This window comes from Zonotrichia leucophrys, chromosome 1 (genome assembly GCF_028769735.1).
Source record: "Zonotrichia leucophrys gambelii isolate GWCS_2022_RI chromosome 1, RI_Zleu_2.0, whole genome shotgun sequence".
In the NCBI taxonomy this organism is placed as follows: Eukaryota; Metazoa; Chordata; class Aves; order Passeriformes; family Passerellidae; genus Zonotrichia; species Zonotrichia leucophrys.
Window position 1 is genome coordinate 83,124,614 of NC_088169.1, and position 23,529 is coordinate 83,148,142.

Below are 23,529 nucleotides of genomic sequence, written 5' to 3' on the forward strand. Positions count from 1 at the left end.
TAAAGGATCTCTACAGTCCCTTCCAACCCCAACCAAACTATGCTAGTATGATTCGATGCCTTTCCACACCTGTAGGCTTTTCCCCCCACTCATGAGAAGGTTAATTTTTCATTTTTTAATAAATAAATACAATATTCAAGAACATATACGCACATGCTGCAACAAAATAAACCTAAAAGCATAACAGCAAAAAAGTCAGTAAACCCAGTTTAAGAAAATTCTTTCAGATTATTAAGTGCATGGTCTTATCCCTTAGGGATAAAACTACTCTGCCCTTGCAAGCAGCTCTCCAATGCATTTTCCTGGCTTTACGTTCACCTGCCAAGTCTATAGCAAAATTTTATTTTTGTGATTTCTTTTCTCATTTATTGCTGGACATGCCCTATACCTGTAAGTTGGCTTCAGATGGTGACAGAGCTGTGCCCAGAAGATCTGCCTCATAATAGAAGATAACATAAATCCAACAGAAGTGATCCTAGTAGTTTCACCAATACGTACAACAGTAGTTGTATTAGCATATAACCAGAGGAAGGCTTGGGTTAGGAGGGGTCTCACACATCTTAGCTTTTTGGGCTGCCAGTGCACATTGCCAGGTCATGTTGACCTTCTCACCCATCAATATCTCCAAGCAGCTCTCCTCAGGCCTGCTCTTAAATATTATGCACACACCTAATTTGATTAAGGTCTGTAGAATCCCCCACACAGGTAACAAATTAAAATGAGTTTGACAGCTCTTCATATGGCACACTGGCTCATCTAGGTTCTTTAACATAATGAATATATTCTACAAAACTTTTGTAGTACAAATTCAATATGAAGGACCCTGGATAGTTAAATATAGAACACATGCAACAATCATGCAAAACAACTCATAGAAGAAATATCAGAGCTACTTTGTTAAGGGGGAAGGTCAGGGTCTCAGAAGATTACCAGTTGTTGCTATCTTCAAAGCAGATAAGGGCTTGTGTGAAGGAAAAAACCCTACTTTTAAGGGTTTAAATTTCACTATATTCATCTGAGTTTGATTTTTACTGTTTTCAAGAAACTGCAGACATCCTTGAGAAGCTGATAAACGCTTCAGTCAACTTGTAAGTAAAGAAGACAGTACAGTCCTTAGGCACTTACTGGACATATAGTAGGTGACAACTGGTAATGATCATTCTGTTCCCTTGTTCTGCGCAATATGGTGCCCTGGGGGGAAACCCAAAGCAGCCTGGCGTGGCAGCTAAGAGCCCCAGAAGACCAAATGGTCCTGCCAACACACATTAGCCCACTTGCCATAGCACAGCTAACTGGAACTAACTATAGACTGAAGAACAAGGGAATAATCTGTGCTCTGTGGATCAACATCATGATACTAAATCCTGCAGTAATCCACAGGTCTTATCAGCCAGACACCTCCAGCTAAGTCGCATTAGTAGGACAATGCTACTTTTCAAAAGCAGAGTGACCATGCTTTCCACTGCAGAATGGCCAGCATTCATAGATTCTTTCTAGCCAAAGCCAACTTTTTTTTTTAGTTGCCTCCTCAGAAAAACTTAAATTAATATGGAATTTCTTTATTCTTTAGTCAGAGCATAGAAATCAAGGTAAAATAGTTGTAATGGGAGAATGAGTGCAAAACTATAAAATATATCAGGTAGATATACACTTCCATATATCATTATGTAGATATCAGATAGGCTACAGAGGTAAGACAAAGAAACACTAAACTTTCTCTTTATCCTTTGCTCCAGTGTCTAACCTTTTTAGCCTAAGTTTCCCTAAAAAACTGTTGATACTTTCTTTCTTCCAGAACTCACAAGAGCACAGCACCTTAAGCAGGAACACAAGATGCTAGGTTGTAAGCTGAAGGGATTATTATCTTTACTTCAAGAGGTCAGCAAATAATTATAATTAGATTATCTGACCTTAAGAGAATATTTCTAATCCATTAGCTAGAGAAGGATGACTCTCTCTCCCCAGTTTTTTTTTTTTTTTTTTTTAATTCTATACACAGCTTTCCTATTCCATAATAAATAGAATTTACAGCACATGGGGTAAAAAATGTACATACTGATGCTGGCTCATATTACTTCCTTCCAAGAGGAATATTTTATTTTTTAATTTTCACTAAGAATTCAGAATAAAGGCAATCACATTTACTACAGCAGTCTTCAGATTTGTCTTTAAAATCACAGAATTCAGAGCTAACACTAAATACCAATGACATGTATGCCCCTTAGGGCATAGTTTCCTTATGTATAATGATCCTTAGAGACATGATCCAATTTCTGTAGCAAATTTGTGTATACTCTTAGACCCCTTCCTGACATTGTAAAGTAGTGTAAAACTACTTCTATGACTATTTCAAAAATAAAGAGATTATATTTATCAGTGGAAGAAAATTCCTGTCTGTCTCTGGAAGCTGGAGGGGAACTAGTAGTTATGAAAATGTCTGATTAAGTTAACAGCCAATCCTAACTCAAAATTTGACACTTATGTGATATATAATGAAATTCCAAAAATCTCATGGTTACTACTGAAAACACTACTTGATAAAACTTATGACGGGGGGGGGGAAGGGTTTGAAATTTACAAATGACACAGCAGAATTAGAACCAAACTTAATAATAATTTGAAATCCTAGGATTGATTTTGATTTAAAAATATGTGGAAATATTGGTGCAATAAAACAGGCAACCTAACTGTATTTAACATAAAGGCACTATTTGAAGTATTGAATCTAACCTATGCTTCTAACAAGAACAGAATTATCTTTAGTTCTGAGGAAATTGAATAAGGACTAAACCCACAATGTTTCATTTCTGAGAGAAAAGCATCATCATTCAAGCCTCTGAATCAATGGCAATAATCTGTTGCACTGAAATAAATTCAATAAAATATACGCTTTCCCCCAATGACGCTGGCCTGGTGCCATACCAGCTCTTTGCGCACAACCTCCACCAGGTTCTTCTTTCATAGTCTACAAATGAAGGATTAAAACCTCACCTGCATCCCGCTCCCTTTGTCTCCTCTTTACAGTCTAAATTGGCTTTCCAGAGGAGAGCCTACACCTACTTGGCTCATCTCAAAGAGGAACTACCCCTCATTGCAGCCCCTAGACACACAGCATAAACACTGGATAACCAAGCAAAGCAGCCTCCTGCCTCTTCCTGGCTGCACTCACCCTTGCAACAAGTTTTCAGAAGCGAGAAGTGAAAGGCAATCACCTCAGCCAAGCACAAAGGCAGCTGTGTGTGTGCAAAGACAGGAACTAAGCTCTTGCACAGCATTTCCCTAAGTAGATTCACCCAGCAGATGCTTTCTCCCCTTGCACTGGCAAGCCAGTTTCAGTCTGTTGGCCCTGGGAGCCCCAAGGTTGGTGGATGGCTGAGCTAACAAGCCCTGCTGAAAAGCAGGGTGTGCTTGCTCAAGCCTAGTGCAGTGCTTGTGCAGCCCCACAGCTCATATCAGCAACTAGAATGATTATCATCCCAGAGACTGAAATAAAGAAAAAAACTCATAAAATGTTTCTCATTTAAGGATGTGTGCAGATTTTACTACAATATAATGGAAACCCAGTCTGTCCGACAGCACACTACCTGAGTTCGGCCCACAGCCTCCAAACCCCATAAGATTTTGGAGGGGGACCTGAAATTGTGTTGGTTATTCCTACAGTTCACTCCTTTGAAATTTTCCAGTATTTTGGGTGTAGAAAATAGCTATTTATCCTTTCAAGTGAAAATGATCTGTTAGTGGATTCCTGCCTAAATGGCAGAAGGTAAAAGACATGGAAGAGCATCAGCAAAAGCCTGCCTGTGCAGATCCAGCTCACTCCCTCTACATCAGGGCAGTCCCAGTCACTTTTCCAATTCCCATATCCAGGGATGGGCTAGCACTAAGTCCTACTTCTTGCCCTCCCAAAGTCCGTATGAGAAATAAAAAAGTACAGATGAAGTACCTCCTTAGTAGACCAGGAGTCTAGTGATGGTTTTGGAGGTAAAAGTGCCAACTATAATGCAGTCAGAATTTCAGATCACAGCCAGGTGGGCTATAGGCCCCACCACCATGATCTGCAGGTGCCCTACCAGAGGACTTTAAGCTTTATTTCACTTCCAGAACAGAGACTGAAGCTTGAACTGTCAGGAAATAACCCAGATTTTAGGAAATACTTCTGAATTTCAGAATATGTTATTGCTTGAAATTACCATGTTTCCATACCCTGTTAGAGATATGACCTTGCTGAGACCTGAGACACAACAGCACAGCCACAGAACTGTCATAAGATATTTACACTGCTTGTCCTTTGCTATTGCTTTAGTTACCCACAGATTTCTTTTTAAACAGCCTCTTAATGAAATGCCAGTGTATTAAAGGGCTTGCATAACAGTCACTGAATTTAAAACCCAAGTGCCTGGCTACAACATCAGTAAAAATATTAGCAGAGAACTTCCTTATCATATACAGCGTCTCTTCATCCCTCTCCTTGTGTTTCATTTATGACTCTAAGTTCTATTTTAGAAGTTGTAAGTCAGAAACAGACGGCATACTGCACTATATAATTAGGAATGGAAAAGTCCCTGCAGCCTTTAGACTCTTAGAAGAAAATATATTTAGAAGCTTGAATATCTTCCTATTCACACAGTTTCAATAGAGGATGCATCAGCATTTCCTTTTTTTAAATCTCTTTCTTTTTCTTAAAGGCCTTAAACTCAGCTGTAAGACTGCACTCCAGACACAAAATTGGCTAAAAAGCAGGTTATTTATTGTTTAAAGGACTTTGGATCCTTTCTGCATTCTACTCTGTTTCTGAGAACCTCCTGGACAAAGCTGGGGATCTCTCTGAGTTAAGCCTTTTTGCCACTCCAAAGAGATCCTTTTGTCCTTTAAGGTGGAATGTCTTTGGAATGCCTTTATCACTGGGTGTCTGGTTTTGAGAGTGTGTGTATATATATATATATATATATATATATATATATATGTATATACACATACTTCTTGGCTGAAAATATTCCCCAACCTAATATCTGAAATCTGACCTCAAAGATACATCATAATACATCAAAATTGGCACACTGAAATCCCAGAGATATCCAAGCCAGCACAGATACTGACAGAGTAGATCTAGAGTAGAAATCCAGCCAGTTCAATACCTTTCATATGTCTACAGCCAATTACCACAGGTAAATGGCAATATTAATGCAGCTCTGCAATGTTGAGCTCATTTAGCACTACCGTGAGCTCCTGCACATCCTGACATGCAGTGATTGATTTCAGGAGGGGATCATTAGTGGCTCCCAACAGGAACAGGAACAGAAGAGAGAGCAGTCACAAACGTTTAGTACTAAACCCTGTTCAGTAGATTAAAACCTTGGCCCCTGGTAGCAGGATTTCTGCAGGCACACACCGAGGCAGCACGGCAAGACAGCCAGCACGGAGACCTGCACTGGAGCTGCCCTGCTGAACATTCTGACCACATCCCTACGAAACACCCAGTGGCTCACACAGAGATCCAGCCCTTGGCCTAAAGGAGACAGTGCTGCCCCTATGGCCAGAATGATCCCCCTACAGGGAAGCTCGGAACTAAAATGTGCGGAATTAGGTGTTCACTCATCTAAAAGCCACATGAGGTGATAAACCAGACCAGGGCTCCATCTAGTCTGGGTTTCTTTCCAACTGTGGTCCTTAGCAGATGGTAAAGGAAAAATATTAACACAGTTTTTTACCCAGAATACATTTTCAGCTGCTGGACTTTCCAAAAATACTTTTTTTATTTTTTCCAATTAATATCCCTGGATAATTTCTTTTACACTAATTTAACCTTTTTCAAAACTCATGAAAACTCAACATCCCCACTGTTTTTTATCAATGAATCTCACAGCTTTGCTACCAGCTAAAAATTCTCCTTGTGGTTATTTCAACCTGCTGTTTACTAGTTTCATTTAATGTCCCAAAATCTGTCTGTGAGGAGAGAAGACATAGGTTCTCTGGTCATCATAATCTCCTACATGTGACACCTGATTTTTCATCCTAAAGGGCCTTGCTAGACAAGCTCTTCAAGCCAAAGGCATATAGCTGAACTACTGGTAACACTGATTTAATTTCAGAGATGGAAATACCACCACTCATCTTTCTATATACCTGAAAGCCTCTTGGCTGTAACACCTACAGATTTACAACTGAACTCTGAAATAAAATGGAAAGGTAAGGCCAATTTTTTCTATAATTCTTTTTTTTTCTTGACAAAAATGACATTGGTTTATGCTGAACAAATTTTCCAGTTAAGCAAAAAAAAAAAAAAAATTAAATCTAGTAAGTTCTGAATGAAAACAAAATTGAATAAACAAAAAGATTAGGCAGTCAGAAAAACTAAAAACAAAACAACAGTGCTGTCTCCAACATCATCTCAGACAAACACTTTCATTGCCTATTTCCATCACTGAAACTGTTGCACTTTGTATAATGCCATGCTGTCTTTAGATTGCAGTCTTAGTATCCCATTCCCAAATTCTAAATCAGCTCCTCACCCAGGAAGCATCCTCAATAACAAGATGGCAGAAATTCTTCCTGCTGCTTTGACTTGATGATATCTTTACATACATTACAGAAATTTACAAGAGCATATAGCAACAGGCCAGGGGGTGATGACTTTAAACAGAAAGAGGGTTGATTTAGATTAGATATTGGGAAGACCATTTGCAAACACCCTTTACTGTAAGTACAGTGAGGTGCAGGTTGCCCAGAGAAGCTGAGGATGCCCCACCCTTAGAAGCGTTCAAGGCCAGGTTGGATGGAGCTTTGAGCAATCTGGACAACATGAAAGCGTCCCTGTCCATGGCAGGGGGGTTGGAACTAGAGGGTTTTTGGACCTTCCAATCCAAACCATTCAATGATTCTAGGTGATGAAGTCTAACAACCATAGTAACTTATGCAGGTCCATGTATAAGATTGCTGCTGCACAGTCCTCAGGAGAGAGAGAGAGAGACTCCTCCTCTCCATAAAGAGGAGACCCTGGTCCACAGCCTGTACTTTGCTTTCCAAACACCACCCTCACTGCAGGGCTGCTCTGGCCCACGTAACCTTTACTTGTCTTTGAGGAAGTGAAAGACCCTTGAGAGGGAAAAAAAACCCACATTGATTTCAGAGCCCCTTCAGTTTAGTGGTCTGACTAATCCTCTGGAAGCTGGAGCCTCACATTCCCTAGAGAGAGGACAGTGAATGCAGGTTCCCCCCAATGGTGATTTTTGCTGCTACTTTTTTGAATTAAGGCAGCCCTGATTTGCTCTTTTCCTTTGGCACTTAAAGCCATTTGGACCTAATTTTGTACCAAAAAATGTTTGCTCAGCTTCAGTATAATATTCTTAAGTCTTCTTAGACCTGGAATTTGAAGATAGCAAAATTTATGCAGTGATGCAGCCCAACACTCCATTGAGAAATGATCACAAGGGCAATGGAGACTTAAGAAATAGGTTATTTAAATTACTACAAGCCAAATAAAGAAACAGTGTAATTTAAATATGTTGACACATGCATGAAAACTTTTAAAAATGTAATGCTGCCAAATGCAGTAATTATTTATATTTTAAATTACTGATTAAAAAAAACCACTTGGTAAAGAGATTCAAGGCAATTTTTAGCTGTAGGAATGAATTTCTTACCAAAATGTCAAAACAAATACCATGCAATGACCATTCATATAATTTAAGAAACTTCAGGTTCAAATAATAATATTTCTTATGAAAATGATTATAATAATAGTGTCCCACTATTGATTTCTAAATCAATATTAATTTTGAAATTTGGTACAATATTGACTTGGTATTATTTCAAATCTACTCATAAAGGCAGAATGCAAGATGGTCAATAATATTCAGGTGCTAAAAATGTCAGTATGTTCTAAATCAGCTCCAAATGTAATCCTCTAAATCCTTGCCATTGAAAAAAAAAAAAAACAAAAAAAAAAACAAACCCAACCTATGCAGATAAAATTTGTCTTGTATCTACTTGATGGATGAGCCAACAACACTAAAATGAAGTTCTGTTCTTTCTGTGTCTGATAAAAATCCAAGAGGTTAAAAACGTCTCACATACAATGCCCATGCAGCACAAGGAGAGAAGCAAAAGCCCACTCAGCCTGATGCCTCCCAGAACAGCTGCATCTCCTAATGCACACTTTGAGCATGGGGAGTAGTTATTAACTGATGGTAGCTCATCTCACAGGGTGTACCTACATGGGCTCGAGGGGAGGAGCACCTGACACCCATTCAATTTGTACACAGACTCAAGCATAAACTTGTAGAATAAAACTCAAGTTTAAGTACATCTACAGCAGGAGAACCTCTTCTTTCATCATTTATTTTCCTTTATCACAAACATCCTGAAAGCAGAATGATACCCTGTCACTGCATAATGAGTTTGGAGGTACAGATGTTCTAAATCATTTATAATGAAATTATTTTCTGTGCCATCAAGTTCTCAGTTATTGCTTGGCCAGAATAACTCAAGGCAAATTAACTCTCTTGCTAAGTAAGCCACACCTGTGGTAATTTTGTACAGAGTTTATGATCTTACACTTCCCACATTATTCATTTCAAAATGTCCTCTGCATAATTAGCATCCTCTTCAAACAGAGTTTGGGACTCCAATACACAAACATACATCCAGGTAAAGCTGCTGGGTTGGAAGTGAACCAGATACACAAGTATAAAAGACAAATCAAAATAATTGTGCAAACATAGAAGAAAATTTTGCACTTTGCAGATCTGATTCCCACCTCAACTTACTGGAAATGGACCACAACTTTACTAAAAGCAAAAGATTTTCAGCAGTGCAGGACAGACACAGGCACAAGGAGACTGAGACCAGCAGCTCCACCAGGTTAACGCCTGCAGACACTGCCCAGCCAGCAGCCCCAGCCAGCCCACAGCTGTGTTTAAATCTGTCTGTGTTCCATGGCAGCAAGGGGATGGCTGAGGAAGCAGACAGGGAAGCATGGGCAGGACAAAGCAGGAAGGGGTGGGCAGGATGCTGGGACTGGAAGGGGATCCATAAGCATTCTCTTAAATGTGCTCAAACTTGTATCAAGTTTTATAAACCTCTTGCAAGATTTATAGGAACTAATGTTTACTTTTTCTGTTCCCCTCTCCCAAAATATTGCCCCACCCTGCATTTCTTCTCCCTCTGTATTTCTCATCCAGCTCAATCCTCAGTTTTGATTAGCTCTTACCACATTTTTCCATTCCTCTGTCCGTTCTCTAACTCCCAAGTTATCCTCAGTCTCTCTGCGTCTCGTCTCCTGCCAGTGCCATGAACGATGCTTTCCTTCAGCAACTACTCCTATCAGCAGCCGAGTGCTGGAGTTCCCAGTACATCCAGCCCTGCTGCTGGCTCGGCTGGATCCGGGCAGCTCTGGCAGCCTCTAATGGTGGCCAGAAGGAAAATTGCTGCTCCCAGGACAAGGACTCATATCTGCCTGTCAGCAGCTGAGGCCGGAGTGGAACACCGGAGAGGTGAAGGATGAGCAGAAGGAGGTGTAGGTAGCTGTGGGGTGTTGTGAGAGGAAGGTGTTGGGATAAAGGAAAGGGAAAGAAAACAAATCTCTGTAAAGCCTAGGATGAATGAGGGCATCAGGAAGCAGCCAAACTCCTCCCAGCTGCAGGGCTGCTTGGCAGGTACTGAAGCGCCGCGGGCCAGGCGCTGTAGGTGTGGTGAAGGGCAGGGACAGCTCTGGCTCTGCAGCCCTGACTTACCCTCGGAGCCCCTGGTCCAGCTGTCCCCAGTGCCCGGAGAACTGTGGGCCCAGAGCCCGGGGAATGGCAGCGCTCTGGGCCAGGCTGCGGCGTGTCCAGCCAGGGAACAGCCGAGACACTGACCTGGGACCAACGTGTGCTTTGCCTGCTGAAGGCACTGAACTGCTCAGCTGTTCCTCAATCCAAGTTAAAATCCTCCCAGCTGACACCAGCAGAGTCTGCAGCACGTTCAGGTTTGTGCAGGAAAACCAGTTACAACAGATAACCCAGGAGGCAATCTCAGGTTCAGGATTTTTACAAGTGCTTTTCATCTGGGGCTCTCAAAGGGCTCTGCAAATATGAACTCGTTTTAGCTTCACAACAACCCCTGTGAGGCAAAGATAATGATCACTGTATCCATTTTACAAATGGGGAAACTTGAGCGCAAAAGAAGAAAAGTGTTACCAAAGATCAGGCCCAGCAAGTTGTGCACAAAATGAGCAGCACCGTGCTTGCACCGACAAGCTGAAAACCCTCCCTCCTGCTTAGGTGTGATTGGAATAGCTATTCCCAGCATAGGTGCAGCCTTAAAACAAATGGAGGAGGAGAAAACACGTTGTTCAAGTTCAGTAAGAACCTCCACCAGCTTCAGAGCATCAGTACCATTAGGTTGCATACAACACAGCTGCAACTCAGAGTAGAGTGCAAAAAGGTACCTCACAGAGAAAACACCAACCTGGCTGTTTGTGTTGCTATCATTTGGAGTAACACATAGGCTGGCATGACATGAGTAGCACATAGAAACAAAGTTTTCCTACATCCTGCAAATTTGACACTGAAACTCCAATACTCTGGGGCACCCTTGCTCTAACAGCTGCAGTAAAAGTGCAGTAAGGAATGTAACAATGATGATGTACTGTCAGAAAATATGTCTTGGCTAAAGTCTGAAAGTCCAAATTCTTTATGCAAACTGCAGCCAGGAGTGTTGACAGTATGAACTGTCTCACCATGTACTAGTGGTTTTGGCTGTCAGAAACAAAATGTTGACCAAGTTTTTTCTTAGAATATTTAAAATTAGATATTTGCTGCTTAAAAGGAACTTATTTTATTTTTTTTATGGTCACTTAAGTCAGTTTATTTTTTAATCTAAAATATTATTTTCAGGTTTCATGAAAATTGAAAGAAATGAAAAATTCAGTGGCACCCTAGAGTGTTACACCTGTTGAGTACAGGAAGAGATGTGACATTTTTTTTCCTTGACTAATACTAGAGTCCACAGAAAGGTGATGATTTCTAAGGTATGCAACCACAGAAAGCTTCTTCCAGATGAATTGTCACTGAACTATTTAAACTCATAACTGCAGTATTAGTGCAAACATGATGAAACAATCACTTAGATTTGGCTGCATGATGCTGTTCTGCTACTGCAGCACTCTGGGGTGACTGTAATTCAGACAGCATGGGTAATGAACGAACTCTTTGGAGAGAGACCTCCAGTTAACCAGCTCAGTACCACTGCAGGGAATTTCCAGTGCAATGGGCATTACATAAACTAGAGTCCTAGTACCATGCTAATTTGCTTCAGTGTTAGTCACAAGCAGTGGAATTCAATTAGTGGAAAACAGCTCAGAAATCTACGGGGGAAGAAGGTACTGATGCTTTGTGCTGCAAAAGAAAACTTCTGTAAAAATGTCCATCACTGATGTCTATAAAGAGTCTATAAAATTCATCAGCTTCAAATACCACAATCTAGAGAGGTACCTTTCATTACTCATTAACTTCTATCCTCCTTGCCTGACAATTTGGCTGTTAAAAATAGTTTCACTTTCCTTGTATCTCATAAAAGGATTTTTACAGCCTATAACCCTATTTTCAAAATAGGAAAAGCATAATATAAATAATGATAAATAATACACAAATAATAAATAATAAATAAATAAACCAATTCAGAGACACACTGGGGATCTGCAATACTGAAGAAAGAATGCAAAATTCACATAGAAAAATGAGAGAAAGAAGGATTCAGCCAACCAAAAATGAAGTGGTGCAGAGAAGAGAGAACAAAATTACATGGTCCAATATTCCACTGATGATAAGATATATAAGTTGTTAACTTAATATGTGAGCTACAGTAAGATGTGTTCAACTTTGAAAATAACGTATGAAAATCAGATTTGGATTTTGTGACCTGCCTTTTTCATGTAGATTGCCCATGGTAATTCTTTTTCTTTTTCAATTCCATGGTAGCTCAAAAAAGATACAGCTACACAGACAAACAGAGTTAATAAGATCAAATTTCCTGACACAAACCAGGACAGAGTGAACAGTCAATATTTCATGATCTAATTTATGACTGTCTGCAAAGCAAGCATGTTTTGCCTAATAGGGTGAATGCCTCTTTATTAACTTACTGCTAAATTATGTACTGAACTAATAGCATTGTCAAAGGCCTGTAAACAGTGCAGATATGAATCAGTGCTTTGTGGCAGCACCGTAATTATAACAACATCCTGAACAAGCTGTGTGCCATTGCAACGCGCATAGACCTGGTACTGATAGGCTTAGTACGAGATCAGAAGTTAACAGGGACTTGGGTAGCTAATCACAAAGCAGACACACTTCTGTTTTCATATATAAAGATGGTGAAATAAAGCCAGTTCCCCAGCTGTAGTAGACGCACATGACATGCTTGTAAAGAACACGATCTCTCCTGGGAAATGCTCTTCACGTTAATCTGACAAGGCCTCATAGCATCATTTTCAATTCAGTTTTTAGCAAGCAATCTAGAGCTACAAGTGGACACGAAGTGGCAACAACTGTGTGCCTGCTGCTGGAAAGATCTGGGTTTCAGTGTTTTTCAATTCCAGTTTTCAAGCTTTGAATTAATAGCATGAAATCACAGTTTTTCCTCTCTGTTTCATTTTAGTGAAACACAGACTTATTTTAAAATTTTGATCAGAACACAATCTTTTTTTTTTTTTTCCCCCACAAATATCCATGAGACAGGGTCTTCAGAGTTCCTCTGTTGCTACATATAGCTACCTAAATTTATAATCTTTGACACTTGACAGCAGGTTAGTTGACAACAAAGGGAATACCAATCTAATTTGTTTACAGCCTTTGCTGGTAGGCATTTAACTGAAGACTTTATGGCACAGAAACATGAGAGAAGGAATCACTACTCTATTCCAAACTTTCTCCCTGATTTACTGGATCACCGAAGGCAAGTTGTTTTGCCTCTTGTCTCCTGCCATTAGCATGTGTGTAATGTTCCTTTCCTCACACCAAGTCACTTTGAGAGCTGAGGGCAGGAGGGAAATGCACTGGGGAAAACTGGCAGGGTGATGACTGGGCAACACAGCATGCCTAAAAAATGCTGCAGTTTTACAACACAAAATCTCCTAGCAGTCAGTAATTAAAGAAAAGGAAAGATACATTAACTAATGAAAGAAGATCAATGCACAGCCTTAGAACATTTTAACCTATGATATTCAGCTAGCTGGGGCTACCAGTGCTGTTTCTGATTTGTCTGCCAAAGGTAACTCTCAATTGATGTGATTTTTCTCAACCATTCTCCTTACAAATGTCCATGCTTTTAAGGAAAAACAATTGATAGGTTCACAAATGGGAAGAGATTGGAAATCAGTTTCCTAGAAGAAAGAATGAAGGAAACAGCCACAGGTCTGGGCAGCTAACCAGGGCAATGTGCATCCTCCCAGGCACAGCCAATTTCTTCCCTTGGACTCAACTCCCCTATCAACCCTCTTTCCTCTTGAGTACATCTCAGGCTTAAATACCAAAATAACCTCTGGTTCAACATTAACCCTTGAAAGTGAAGCTCAAGACTGTCCAAATCTACCTCACAGTCCCCCTCATTAATATTCTTTCACATATGCAATAACTGACTTCAGTATCATAGGCTCAGTAAGATTCCTGTGACCAAGTCATTGGTATAAAATGTAAGATTTGAATTCTTGTTCCATACAAGATGGTTTTATTTACTTTTTTAGATCCTAAGACCTTTTAAAACTCTCATTTTCAAACTTGTCTTTTCAAGAAGGAAAAGTGTACTTTTGATAGCAATACATAAGAAACTCATCTGACCCTCTCATTCCTGTAGAGCAAGAAAGCTTTTTGAGAAAGCTAGCTCTACCATAAAATCAAATTTAGACTGTAAGAAACTATAATCAGCAAGACTGATTCTTGACTCAAAATAGTTTTGATTTATGATTGCTAAAAATGTATTAATATTTTGTGAGTCTGTGCTCTTTTAAACTTTATCATAATTGAAAGCTTTGCGTCATTCTTTAAGTAATTTTCTTCCCCCCAATAAAGTTCTGCCACTAAACTGTGCTTCTAGTTCCAAAAGCCGATCCCTCTTGTTTTCACAGAAAGATTAATGGTTTTATATGTGTTGCCTTTTAGAAGCCAGAGGTTCACCTATGATGGATAATCCAAAAGAAGTAACTACTGAATATGATACATTGAAGTTCTTTGCTTTATGTAGGCAAATGAAACAAACACTGTTTTTTTTTCTCTGACACAAATGTAAATAAAACAAAAAAAAGGCACTGAGCCATATGTACTAGAATTCTCTTTCTTCCAGAGAAGAAAAGTCCAAATTCAGAGCTTCTTTATTAAAAAGTAGATGTTTACCCATGGACAACCAACATTAATGGGAGAGAAGAAGAAGGTTTTATGCATCAAAAGTCTTAAAACATCAAACTCTTGAGAGAAATTCTCCTTCAACTCAGTGGGAATGACTGCAACTTTCAGAGAGTTTATATTCTCTGTCTGTTCCTGACTTGAAACTCAAATCTTCAGAGAAACATGGTAGGGAGAATTTAGAAAAAACATAATCTCCATGTAGTTCTAAGATTGTTATAGTCCCATTTAGCTAAATAATTAAATCTAAAATTGTTCTTAAAATTCCATCAAATGATATATTTTATATTATTTACTACATATTTAACTTCCACTATATCCACAGCTTTATTCTGCAAGATGAAGCAATACTGTACTGATCTAAATGTCTTCTAAAATCTGAGTTGTGCAGTGTGATGGTTCTTACACTGGTTCTACACGCCAGGGAATTTCAGAGAGAGCAGTATATAAACATATCCATTAGTACTTCCTTGGGGAGAGCCCTGGAGGGGGTGCTGGTCACCCCTGTCTGGTGACCAGCAACAGGACATGAGGAAAAGGAACAAAGCTGCTCTGGGGAAATACAGACTAGATATGAGGAATAGATTCTCCACTCAAAGCATGGTCCATCCCTGGAAGAGGCTTCCTAGCGAAATGGTTGTGGCACCACACCTGACAGAGCTCAAGGAGCATCTGGACAATGCTCTCAGTGACATGGTTTAGTTTTAGTAGTAGTCCTGAAGTAAGGAGGGAGTTGGACACGATTATCCTTATTACCCCTTCCAACTTGAGATGTCCTGTGGTTCTGTGCACCTCCAGTTTTTGAAACTTCAAGAAGTTTCTCAAAAAAGGGAATTTTTAAGAAGATGAGTGAAGTCTAAAGTGACTGATAATTATTGCTATTTTTTAAGCAGAGATATGGGTCATGAAGGGATACAAACCTGTACTACGCATTGCACCTACTGTCAATAAAAGGAATAAAAGGTTTTCCTCTGCTAAAGGAAAACCCCAGGAATTTAATCATCTTTGTTTCAGTCTCACACTCAGGTTTTATTCACAAGAGTAAACTGCACATTTGGAGAACAATTCAGGTTGGAAGGGACCTTTGGAGGTCATTTAGTCCCATCTCCTGCTCAAAACAGGACCAATTTAAAAGTTCAATCATATAGCTTAGGAATTTATCCAGATGAATTTTGAACCTCTTGGAGAAGAAAGATTCCACAATCTCATGGAATCACAAGTTACATTAAAGAGATCTTTTTTTTTGTCCTCAGACACAACTGGAATTTTCCTTATTGCGACATGTGACTGTTGCTTCCTGTCCTTTCTTTGTGCATCTCTGCTCACCTTGATGCTGGTCTTCGGTGCTGCCAGAGCACACTGCTGGCAGAGGCCAAATTTAAGAATCAAAGTGTCATTTAAGCTGGAAAGCATCTCTTGAGAGCCCATTGTCAAACCCTCTTCACTGAAGCAAGTTTACTTGCTTCAAGTTGTCCAGGAACATGTTTAACCATAACGTATCTCCAAGGATGGATACCGCACAACTTCTCTGAGTTACCTGTTGTGTCCAGCAACTCTTACCATAAAAAAAGATTTTCCTGATGATAAGATGAAATTTCATGTGCTTGTTGTCCATTGCTTCTTGCCCTGTTACTGGACATTGATACAAGTCTGGCTTCTTTATCTTCACTCCCTCCCATCAGGTGTTTATATCTGATATTTATGTACTTATACATCTACCACTGAAGACTTATGCCTTCCCAGGTGCACCAGGCTGCATTTGCTTTTGTTGGACTTAGGTGAAACTTCAGTTGACCTACTCCTCCACTGTCAACCCATGCATTCATGTAATATATTCCCAAGGTTCTGGAGCATGAAGTCAATTTCTTACAGGTTATTTTCATAGTCTTACTGTTTGAAGAACTTCACTCAGCTAAGTTAGATCAAAGGGACATCATGTAAAATGCAGTGGAAGTGATTTTACAGCCTTTTATGATTAAAACCAGACAGCAGATATAGAAGCCAGTTCAGACAGCCCACACTGCTATATAATGTAGATTATCTTCAGGTAGAGTGTGGAAGAAAAGTAGACAAAAAAGGTATATATTTTTTCAGCCAATAAACACCAATCTCCCATTTTCAGGTAATTTAATTTGGGATTTTCCTAAGAAACCTATGTTATCATTACCCTTAGTAGTTGTTTTTGCATGTTGTTAAGCTTTTGTTCCTACAGTATGGCCCTAGCTGATAAACTCTCTGTTATGAAAAATTCATTATTGTGTAAGTCAGTGAAGACTGTCCCAGGATATGGCCCTTCAGGGGCACATCAGTAATGACCACTGATAACTACATTTTCAGGTGTTCCTAAAAAGTGACAGAATTGTGACTTTGCAGCAAAGTGAAATCCATTTGCCAGATAAAACAAGGAAAGGAGGAATCTTCCTAAAATCTGAGAGTAGAAAGAATGCCCATACCAAATATTATGTTTAAAACATTACATAAGTCTTAGTAATAAAATAATTATACTTGTACTGCTAAACTTAGATTACAAAACACAACGTTTGCCATATCTAATCTTAAAAATGATTAATGAATTTCCTTAGTATGCTACTTTTTGTGGGTTTAGAAGGTCTTTCCAAGATGTTTACAAGACAGAAATAATCATGAGTAGAATCTACAGCAGTTATTTAACACAGAGATAAGTTACGAAATATTTGATTTTTTGCAAAGATAGCAGAATACTGCAATTGCTTCTGTCTTCTTAATAGCTTAAGCTAAAAAGGTTTTCATATGTAATTAAAAATTCTCTAAAAAGATACCATTGTTTTTTGCAAGGAATTCTTTTTTTAGTAGAAAGACAGTTTCAGGTTTAAGACCCCTTTTACGTTGTTCATCATGTCTATTTATATAGCATGATTTCCAAACACTGCTGTTTTTTCATGCTGTGTTTTCCATGAAGCTCATCTGGCCCAATGCAGACATTACAGTACAGATCAATACAGCAGGACTAGGCAAAGAAACTCCTTTTCATTTGAATCACTAATGAAAATAGAGGCTCTTTTATTCTTCTGTTCTATTTTAGGCATTGGCTTTAGGATGAAATGAATCACAACCTAGAAATGCTTAGGTTTTTCTTGAGACTAGCTTAGGAGCAGATAGCTGCATTTTAGTCATAAAGTTACATGATATTAGTCCCATTCCTTTTACCTGTAATCTTAGTTAAAACTAAATTCTTCAGGCACTGCCAACCACCATGACTCCTCATCACTATCATAGTGAAAAAAAAAATCATTTCCAAAATCAAATTATTACTGTAGCATAAGAAATATCTCAAATTTGCTCATTAAACTGGCCAATTCCCCTTACTTTTAGCTTTGAATTAAAGGAAAAGGCTTCAGGAAAAATGCTGTTACCATCTGGTACATTTTATGAATTTTAGACCATCTGTTTTTGGCAAAGGCTCTCAGAGCTGATTTCACTGCTGAGACCATGAAAGCATCAAAATTTTATCCCAAGTTTTTCCAGTTAAATTGGCTTTTTGGGAGCATTAGCAGGCTGCACAACCAACAGCAAGATGACAGCTTCTTTGATCGATGGAAGCCTTTCTGCATTTGGTCCATAAGGAAAGACCATTACAAGCACTTCTATGGTTCCCGTTGTTTAAGGGAGATGATGCCATTTATTTGAGAACCCATCAAGGGATCTGTATGTTTGTTTCAGGCTCTAAAGCAACAGATCACTCTGGAGATGACTCAGAACATACAGCAGAGCCATCACATCCTCATGGAACAAAATAATGTTTGGAAACAGCAGTAAACACATCTCACTACAGCAGCCAAATAACAGGAAGCACCTACAAATAGCTATGATTATTTAGAAATGGCTTTGTAGTTTGGGAAGTCTTGATAGCTTAATGTATAAGACCAATGTGTAGTTCTTGAGCCATGAACACACAAAGGCCAGGCAGAGAAGACTTGCATGCTGATATTCAGGTTTCCTCCTGCTGCCCCCATCTCACCTTTTGCACTAAAGTAAATACCTGCTACTAAGAAGGAGGTGGCACCATCAAGCGCTCTCTATAATACAGGATTTAGCTACCCTTATTCAGTTGCTCTAAGCTCCTTCAGTCAGCTGTCTTAGCAGAAAGGACACTCCAGTCATGTCATTTGCTTCCCCTGACCCCATGAAAGATCCAGTTGGCATGTGGCTCCCAGAGAGCCATTATAATAATTACACATTTTGTTTCCAAACACATGTAATAAGTTTATTTTACCTGAGTCTTCCATCCTCTGCTGCAGCTCCTCCTGGTATAATCTTAGTAATGAATATCCCAGGATCATCCCCAATGTGTGGGTTATCTGTTCCTCCAGCAATACTGAACCCCAGGCCAGAATTTCCCTGGAAAAATAATAAAAAGTAAATCCATCACTCAGATGCTAGATTTCTGCAGAATTCATTTGCATTGCATGGAAAAGGAACCTTGCTTCTTAAAGAAAGCACACTATTTGGCAACTCCACACTTGAATCCAGGTGACTCAGCCTGAAAAAATTAATTGTCAGTTAAAGAACAGAGACTGTGAACAGAAAGGTTTCCTGGAGCTAATGACAGAGTTAATGGATACTCCTACTGAAACAGGATTTGACCTAAATTTGTTTTCAAAAGCAGTCACATAAATTAGCATCTGAACTCCAATATTAATTCATCCAAGTCAATGAGAGCTAGAGGCTAAAAACATTTCAGAGCTTTGAAAAAAGACTTTCAAAATGACTGTCATTTATAAACAGAAACAGTGAAAAACATCTAACCCTGAAGTATTTTATTATACTAGTTTCTGTTGAAGACTGACATGCTTCAAAAACAAACAAAAAAATTCCACAAAACAAGAGTGCTTCTTTCATCCTACCAGTCTGCTAGGACAAAATTTCTGAAAGATATTATAAGACTCTACTCAATAATCTCACTTATTGTTTATACTATTTGTGAGAATATAAGGAAAGATAAATAGATATGTACACACATACATGCTCTTTAAAATTAAGTCACTGTTTTTCACACACATTTCAAAACCACAATTCTAATTCTTTTTTGGAAGCATGTATTAATAATGCTTTTCTGTATAAGTCAAACTTAAGCATGTTTTGGCTTTTTTTCCTGTTTGAATTATTTTTTTTTCCCAAGGGATTCTTTCTTATTTATAGAAAGGCAGATGCGGGTTTAAGAACCCATAATGCATAGGGAATGTCTTAAAATTCAATGCAATATGTGCTTCTTTCTTTAAGGGCCTCTCAGCCAAAAGTATTTTCAGTTAGGTATTTAGACTTATCACAGTGATATAACTACATACATATTGCAGAATATGTACTGCAAATTAAGTCTATTTAGGGCACTAAAATACTTTTCTTTCATTACCTTCTCAGTCTATTGGGAGTTGGTTTCTTTTACTGCTGCTTGTGATCACGTATCTAGTTCTGTTCTAGTGAGGAAAGTTATTAATAAAAATGGCAGCTCCATACATTTTTTTTCTAAATAATTTAAATCAAATGTCACTTCTGCATTTTTCAACTGTACTTCAATGCACTCAATGTGATGCATTTTGTGTGTGAAAGCCTTCATGCTGCCTGCTTGCAGGATGTCAGATTCTGAATGCTGTTATCAGTATTCTGCATTCACAAGAGATGCAGTTCTCATTACCCAAGAGATGAACACGCAATGTGCAGCTCTGCTGTCAGCATATAATTGTGAACTAATTTATAATCCAAGGAAATGGGTTTAGGACTGCACATATTGCAACGCTTCTCAGCCAGCTATAATGTGGAAATCATTTCAGTACTGAAACACTCTGTATATATTTTCTGTAGTTAGCAAACACCTCCAGGCCAGCATTATAAATCTTTGATTTAATCTCCCTTTCATCATTAGGATCATCTCAGATTCAGGCTGTTCTCCCACTATTTTAACACATACCTAATTGTACAGCACATTTTACAGTAACATTCACTCTCTAAATACTTTAGGAGTGTTTTCCTGAAATCCTTTCTATATGACATATTAATAATTAAGCTAACTGTCAAGCACAAAAGAAGAAAAGACTACTTATACATACTTCAGGAAACCTGGAACAAAATCCCTAAACATTAGTAAAACAAAGGGCAAATTTCTAGAAATTTTGAGCAATATCTGATTTGCAATCAAAAAAACCCCAAAAATCTCTAAAAATAAAATTGTTATATTTATTATTAACTTTAAGGAGATTATAAAAATATGCAGTAATCTGTGTTTCTGAAAAGAGGTAGATTTTCAAATCTCTAAAACCTGATTTTGATAGGAAAAGGCAAAGAGGAGGGTAACAAGGACAAATCTGGGCATAAATATTAGCACAAGACACAAACAGCAACACCACAATTTTAAAAAATGTATCCAAAGAGTTTTAAAAAACTATCAAAGCTTGCCTGTTATGTGGGGTGTGCTTAGTTGTTACAGTTCAACACATAAAATGCACTCGGTATTTTAGGAGGAAATAATTTCTGCACTCTTTTCCTTCTACTGTATCTTTTCCCATAAAAAATGCTACAGCAACGCTGGCTGTAAGCAGTGATGTGGTAACACTGCTGCACATTTCTCAGGAGAATTATTGCTATTCTTGACATTTATCCATAAATGTGCATCTGTTATACTGCAAAACTCTTCTGAATCTGCCCCTTAGGAGCAACCTTTTAAAAGCACAGGGTAGCACTCCTCGCTGGCACTTCTGTATCCAGAACATTTCAAGCAATTATTCTGGCTGCAGTCCTTGACTTGATCAACAGGATCTACAAGCTGTCAGGCACGAGCTGCCCTGACAAATAGGTACATCCCTGCAAGGCTTTACTGCACCAGAAACTTGCTGCAAAAGTTAAGAGCAATTACACTTCTTTTCCTCCTCTATAGTTTATGAAGGGTCTGCCTTGCCTACATGGAAAAATCTTCTTTGTACCTCAGATCAAAGCCAACAAGGCTAAAAGCAAAGCTACAATCACTCAGGGCTTTTTGAGAGCTTGGTTTGAAAAATAATGCAGCAGAAACATTCTGGTTAAAAGCGACTGTATTTCAGTTGTGAGCAGCAATACTGACATGCAGATCTCTCCTTGTGTCTCATGCTTCTCTCCATGCTCTGCATTCATGCAGGCTCTCCAGCATATTGTTGCTGGACTAAAATCTCATTGTCCTAGTCAAGGCGCAATTCCAAGTTACAGTAAGTACTCTTTACTACTGCAATGCTTCCTGAACATTTCCACAAGGCTTGGTTCCCCACCCTTTAGTTTTTGCACCTCCTTTGTCCCCATTCCAGAAAAAAAAAAAAAGTGTGGTAATTATCTTCACAGCTTTTCTTGGCGTATCTGTCTCCCTCCCATTTGATGTGAACCAATGAAAATGCCATCCTGCAGCCCAAAACAACAACGGAACCATCACTTAGCCACGGCATTTTCCAAGGTGGAACACTCATGCTTTCTCTCATGCTGATTCATGTTTGGGAGTGGTTCCCCATAAATATCAAGTTAATTCACTGTACTCTTTCTACTCCAAACCTTACATCCCTTGGATGCTTACAAAGCAAGTTAAAAATGAGCTCAGAGGCCTGGTGACAATGCAGATAAATACTTAATGAGAACTAGTAACAGCTGATAGAGAAAAGTCTTTCTCTTTTGGAATACTCCACTGATACTTCTTAATTGAGATTCATATTTAGGCCTTAATATGTTTGCCTGTTTTATTTCAGGATCCTTCAGCAGAAGAAACCCATGCAAAAATCCCAACACTTCAACAACTTGTTGATGTTTCAACTTCCCAACACTAACAATTGTGAAGAACAAGCCTCAGACCTATAAATTTTTAATGGTATTGCTCAAACATCATTATTAGCATGTGCAAATATATATATATACACACACACACATAATTCTGTGATTCTATATAAGGGTTCATATCCAAATTATTTTGTGTTCAATTATTATTACCTAAATTATCTCTGGACCTAAACCTTTCCATCTCTTTGTCCAAGCTCTCAATTTCTACTACTATAAAAACCCCATATAACTAGTTGTTGACTATACGAGGAAAATTTGCATAAAATTGCACAGCAACAGATGGATGAATGTACTTTTTAATTGTTAGTTTAGTTTCTCACTACCTTCCCCACCTTCGGTTGCAAGGCTCCAGTCATGCACTCAGACTGAAAAAGGCTTAGCATAGCATAACATGCCCAGTTTGGTTTAAACAAAATATTGCCTCAATTTCCTCCTATTCATGCTGGCTATCTCATGCTTCTCAGGGATTTACCACCAAGCTCAAATTTGTCTCTTGGCTCAGCTTTACTTTTCAAACACAGAAAATTAGGTCAAACTACCACATCAAAACCATTTTTCGCAGCCCAGCCCCTGAGGCCGCCTTCCTGCTCTCCTGTGAAGGGAAGGTCAGCACTTTGTCTTGAGGTTTATTACACCTGCCTGCCTCCTTTATGACTTTCTCAAACAGGGCTTTGCATGCCACAAGGACCATCTGAATTCTTTATAGCTCAGCCTGGCAGAGAGGAGGCCTGGCTGTATTTCTTCTGGCCCTGGGGTGGCAGACAACCTCTGACAGCCACACAGCCTGACTGCAGATGACAGTGTTACACCTTCTCCCAGCACTGAAACACAACACTTGGGGACAGAATAAGATGACAGATTATTCACATGCCAGGGAAAGAAAATAAAACGTGTAAGTTGTGGCCAGTTTGAATCTCTTCCCTCAAGACTGTTATACTTACAAATAAAGATCACAAAAATAAATAAGAACCCCCGGCAGGGACTGGTTTTGGGTAGCTAGAAGGCCTTGAGACTTATCCTTCTTCTTGCTTAGCCTTCCATCTTGTGTTCTCCCATTACACACCTCTATGAGCAGCCATATATCAGACTGCAACTTCATAAGGCTGCAGTCTTTTTATTTTGTCAGTAGTTGACAGAAGTGCTCCACATTCTTCTGTAGGAACAGAGTTTAGCTGACATCAAGAGCAACTGAAGTTATTTTCACCATGATATTGCAGTTCAGCATCGATGATAGCCTTCACTACAATTCTACAAATTATTTTGTTCTTATTGTGTCTCATTTGTCTCTTTTTTTTCTGCTCAAGAAAGTTTGACTAAGAATGATGTAAAG

The 23,529-nt window shown here is 38.9% G+C and overlaps 1 protein-coding gene across 30 annotated transcripts in view; it reads right to left on the bottom strand.

Annotated features, from left to right (window-relative positions):
* DLG2 (discs large MAGUK scaffold protein 2) overlaps positions 1-23,529 on the bottom strand; it is a 990,031-nt gene that overhangs the window by 306,905 nt on the left and 659,597 nt on the right. For all 30 annotated transcript variants that reach the window (XM_064719541.1, XM_064719525.1, XM_064719532.1 and 27 more), the window contains one exon: positions 18,628-18,752. In XM_064719541.1, coding sequence (XP_064575611.1) covers positions 18,628-18,752 — 125 coding nt within the window. The remainder of the gene's footprint in view (positions 1-18,627; positions 18,753-23,529) is intronic.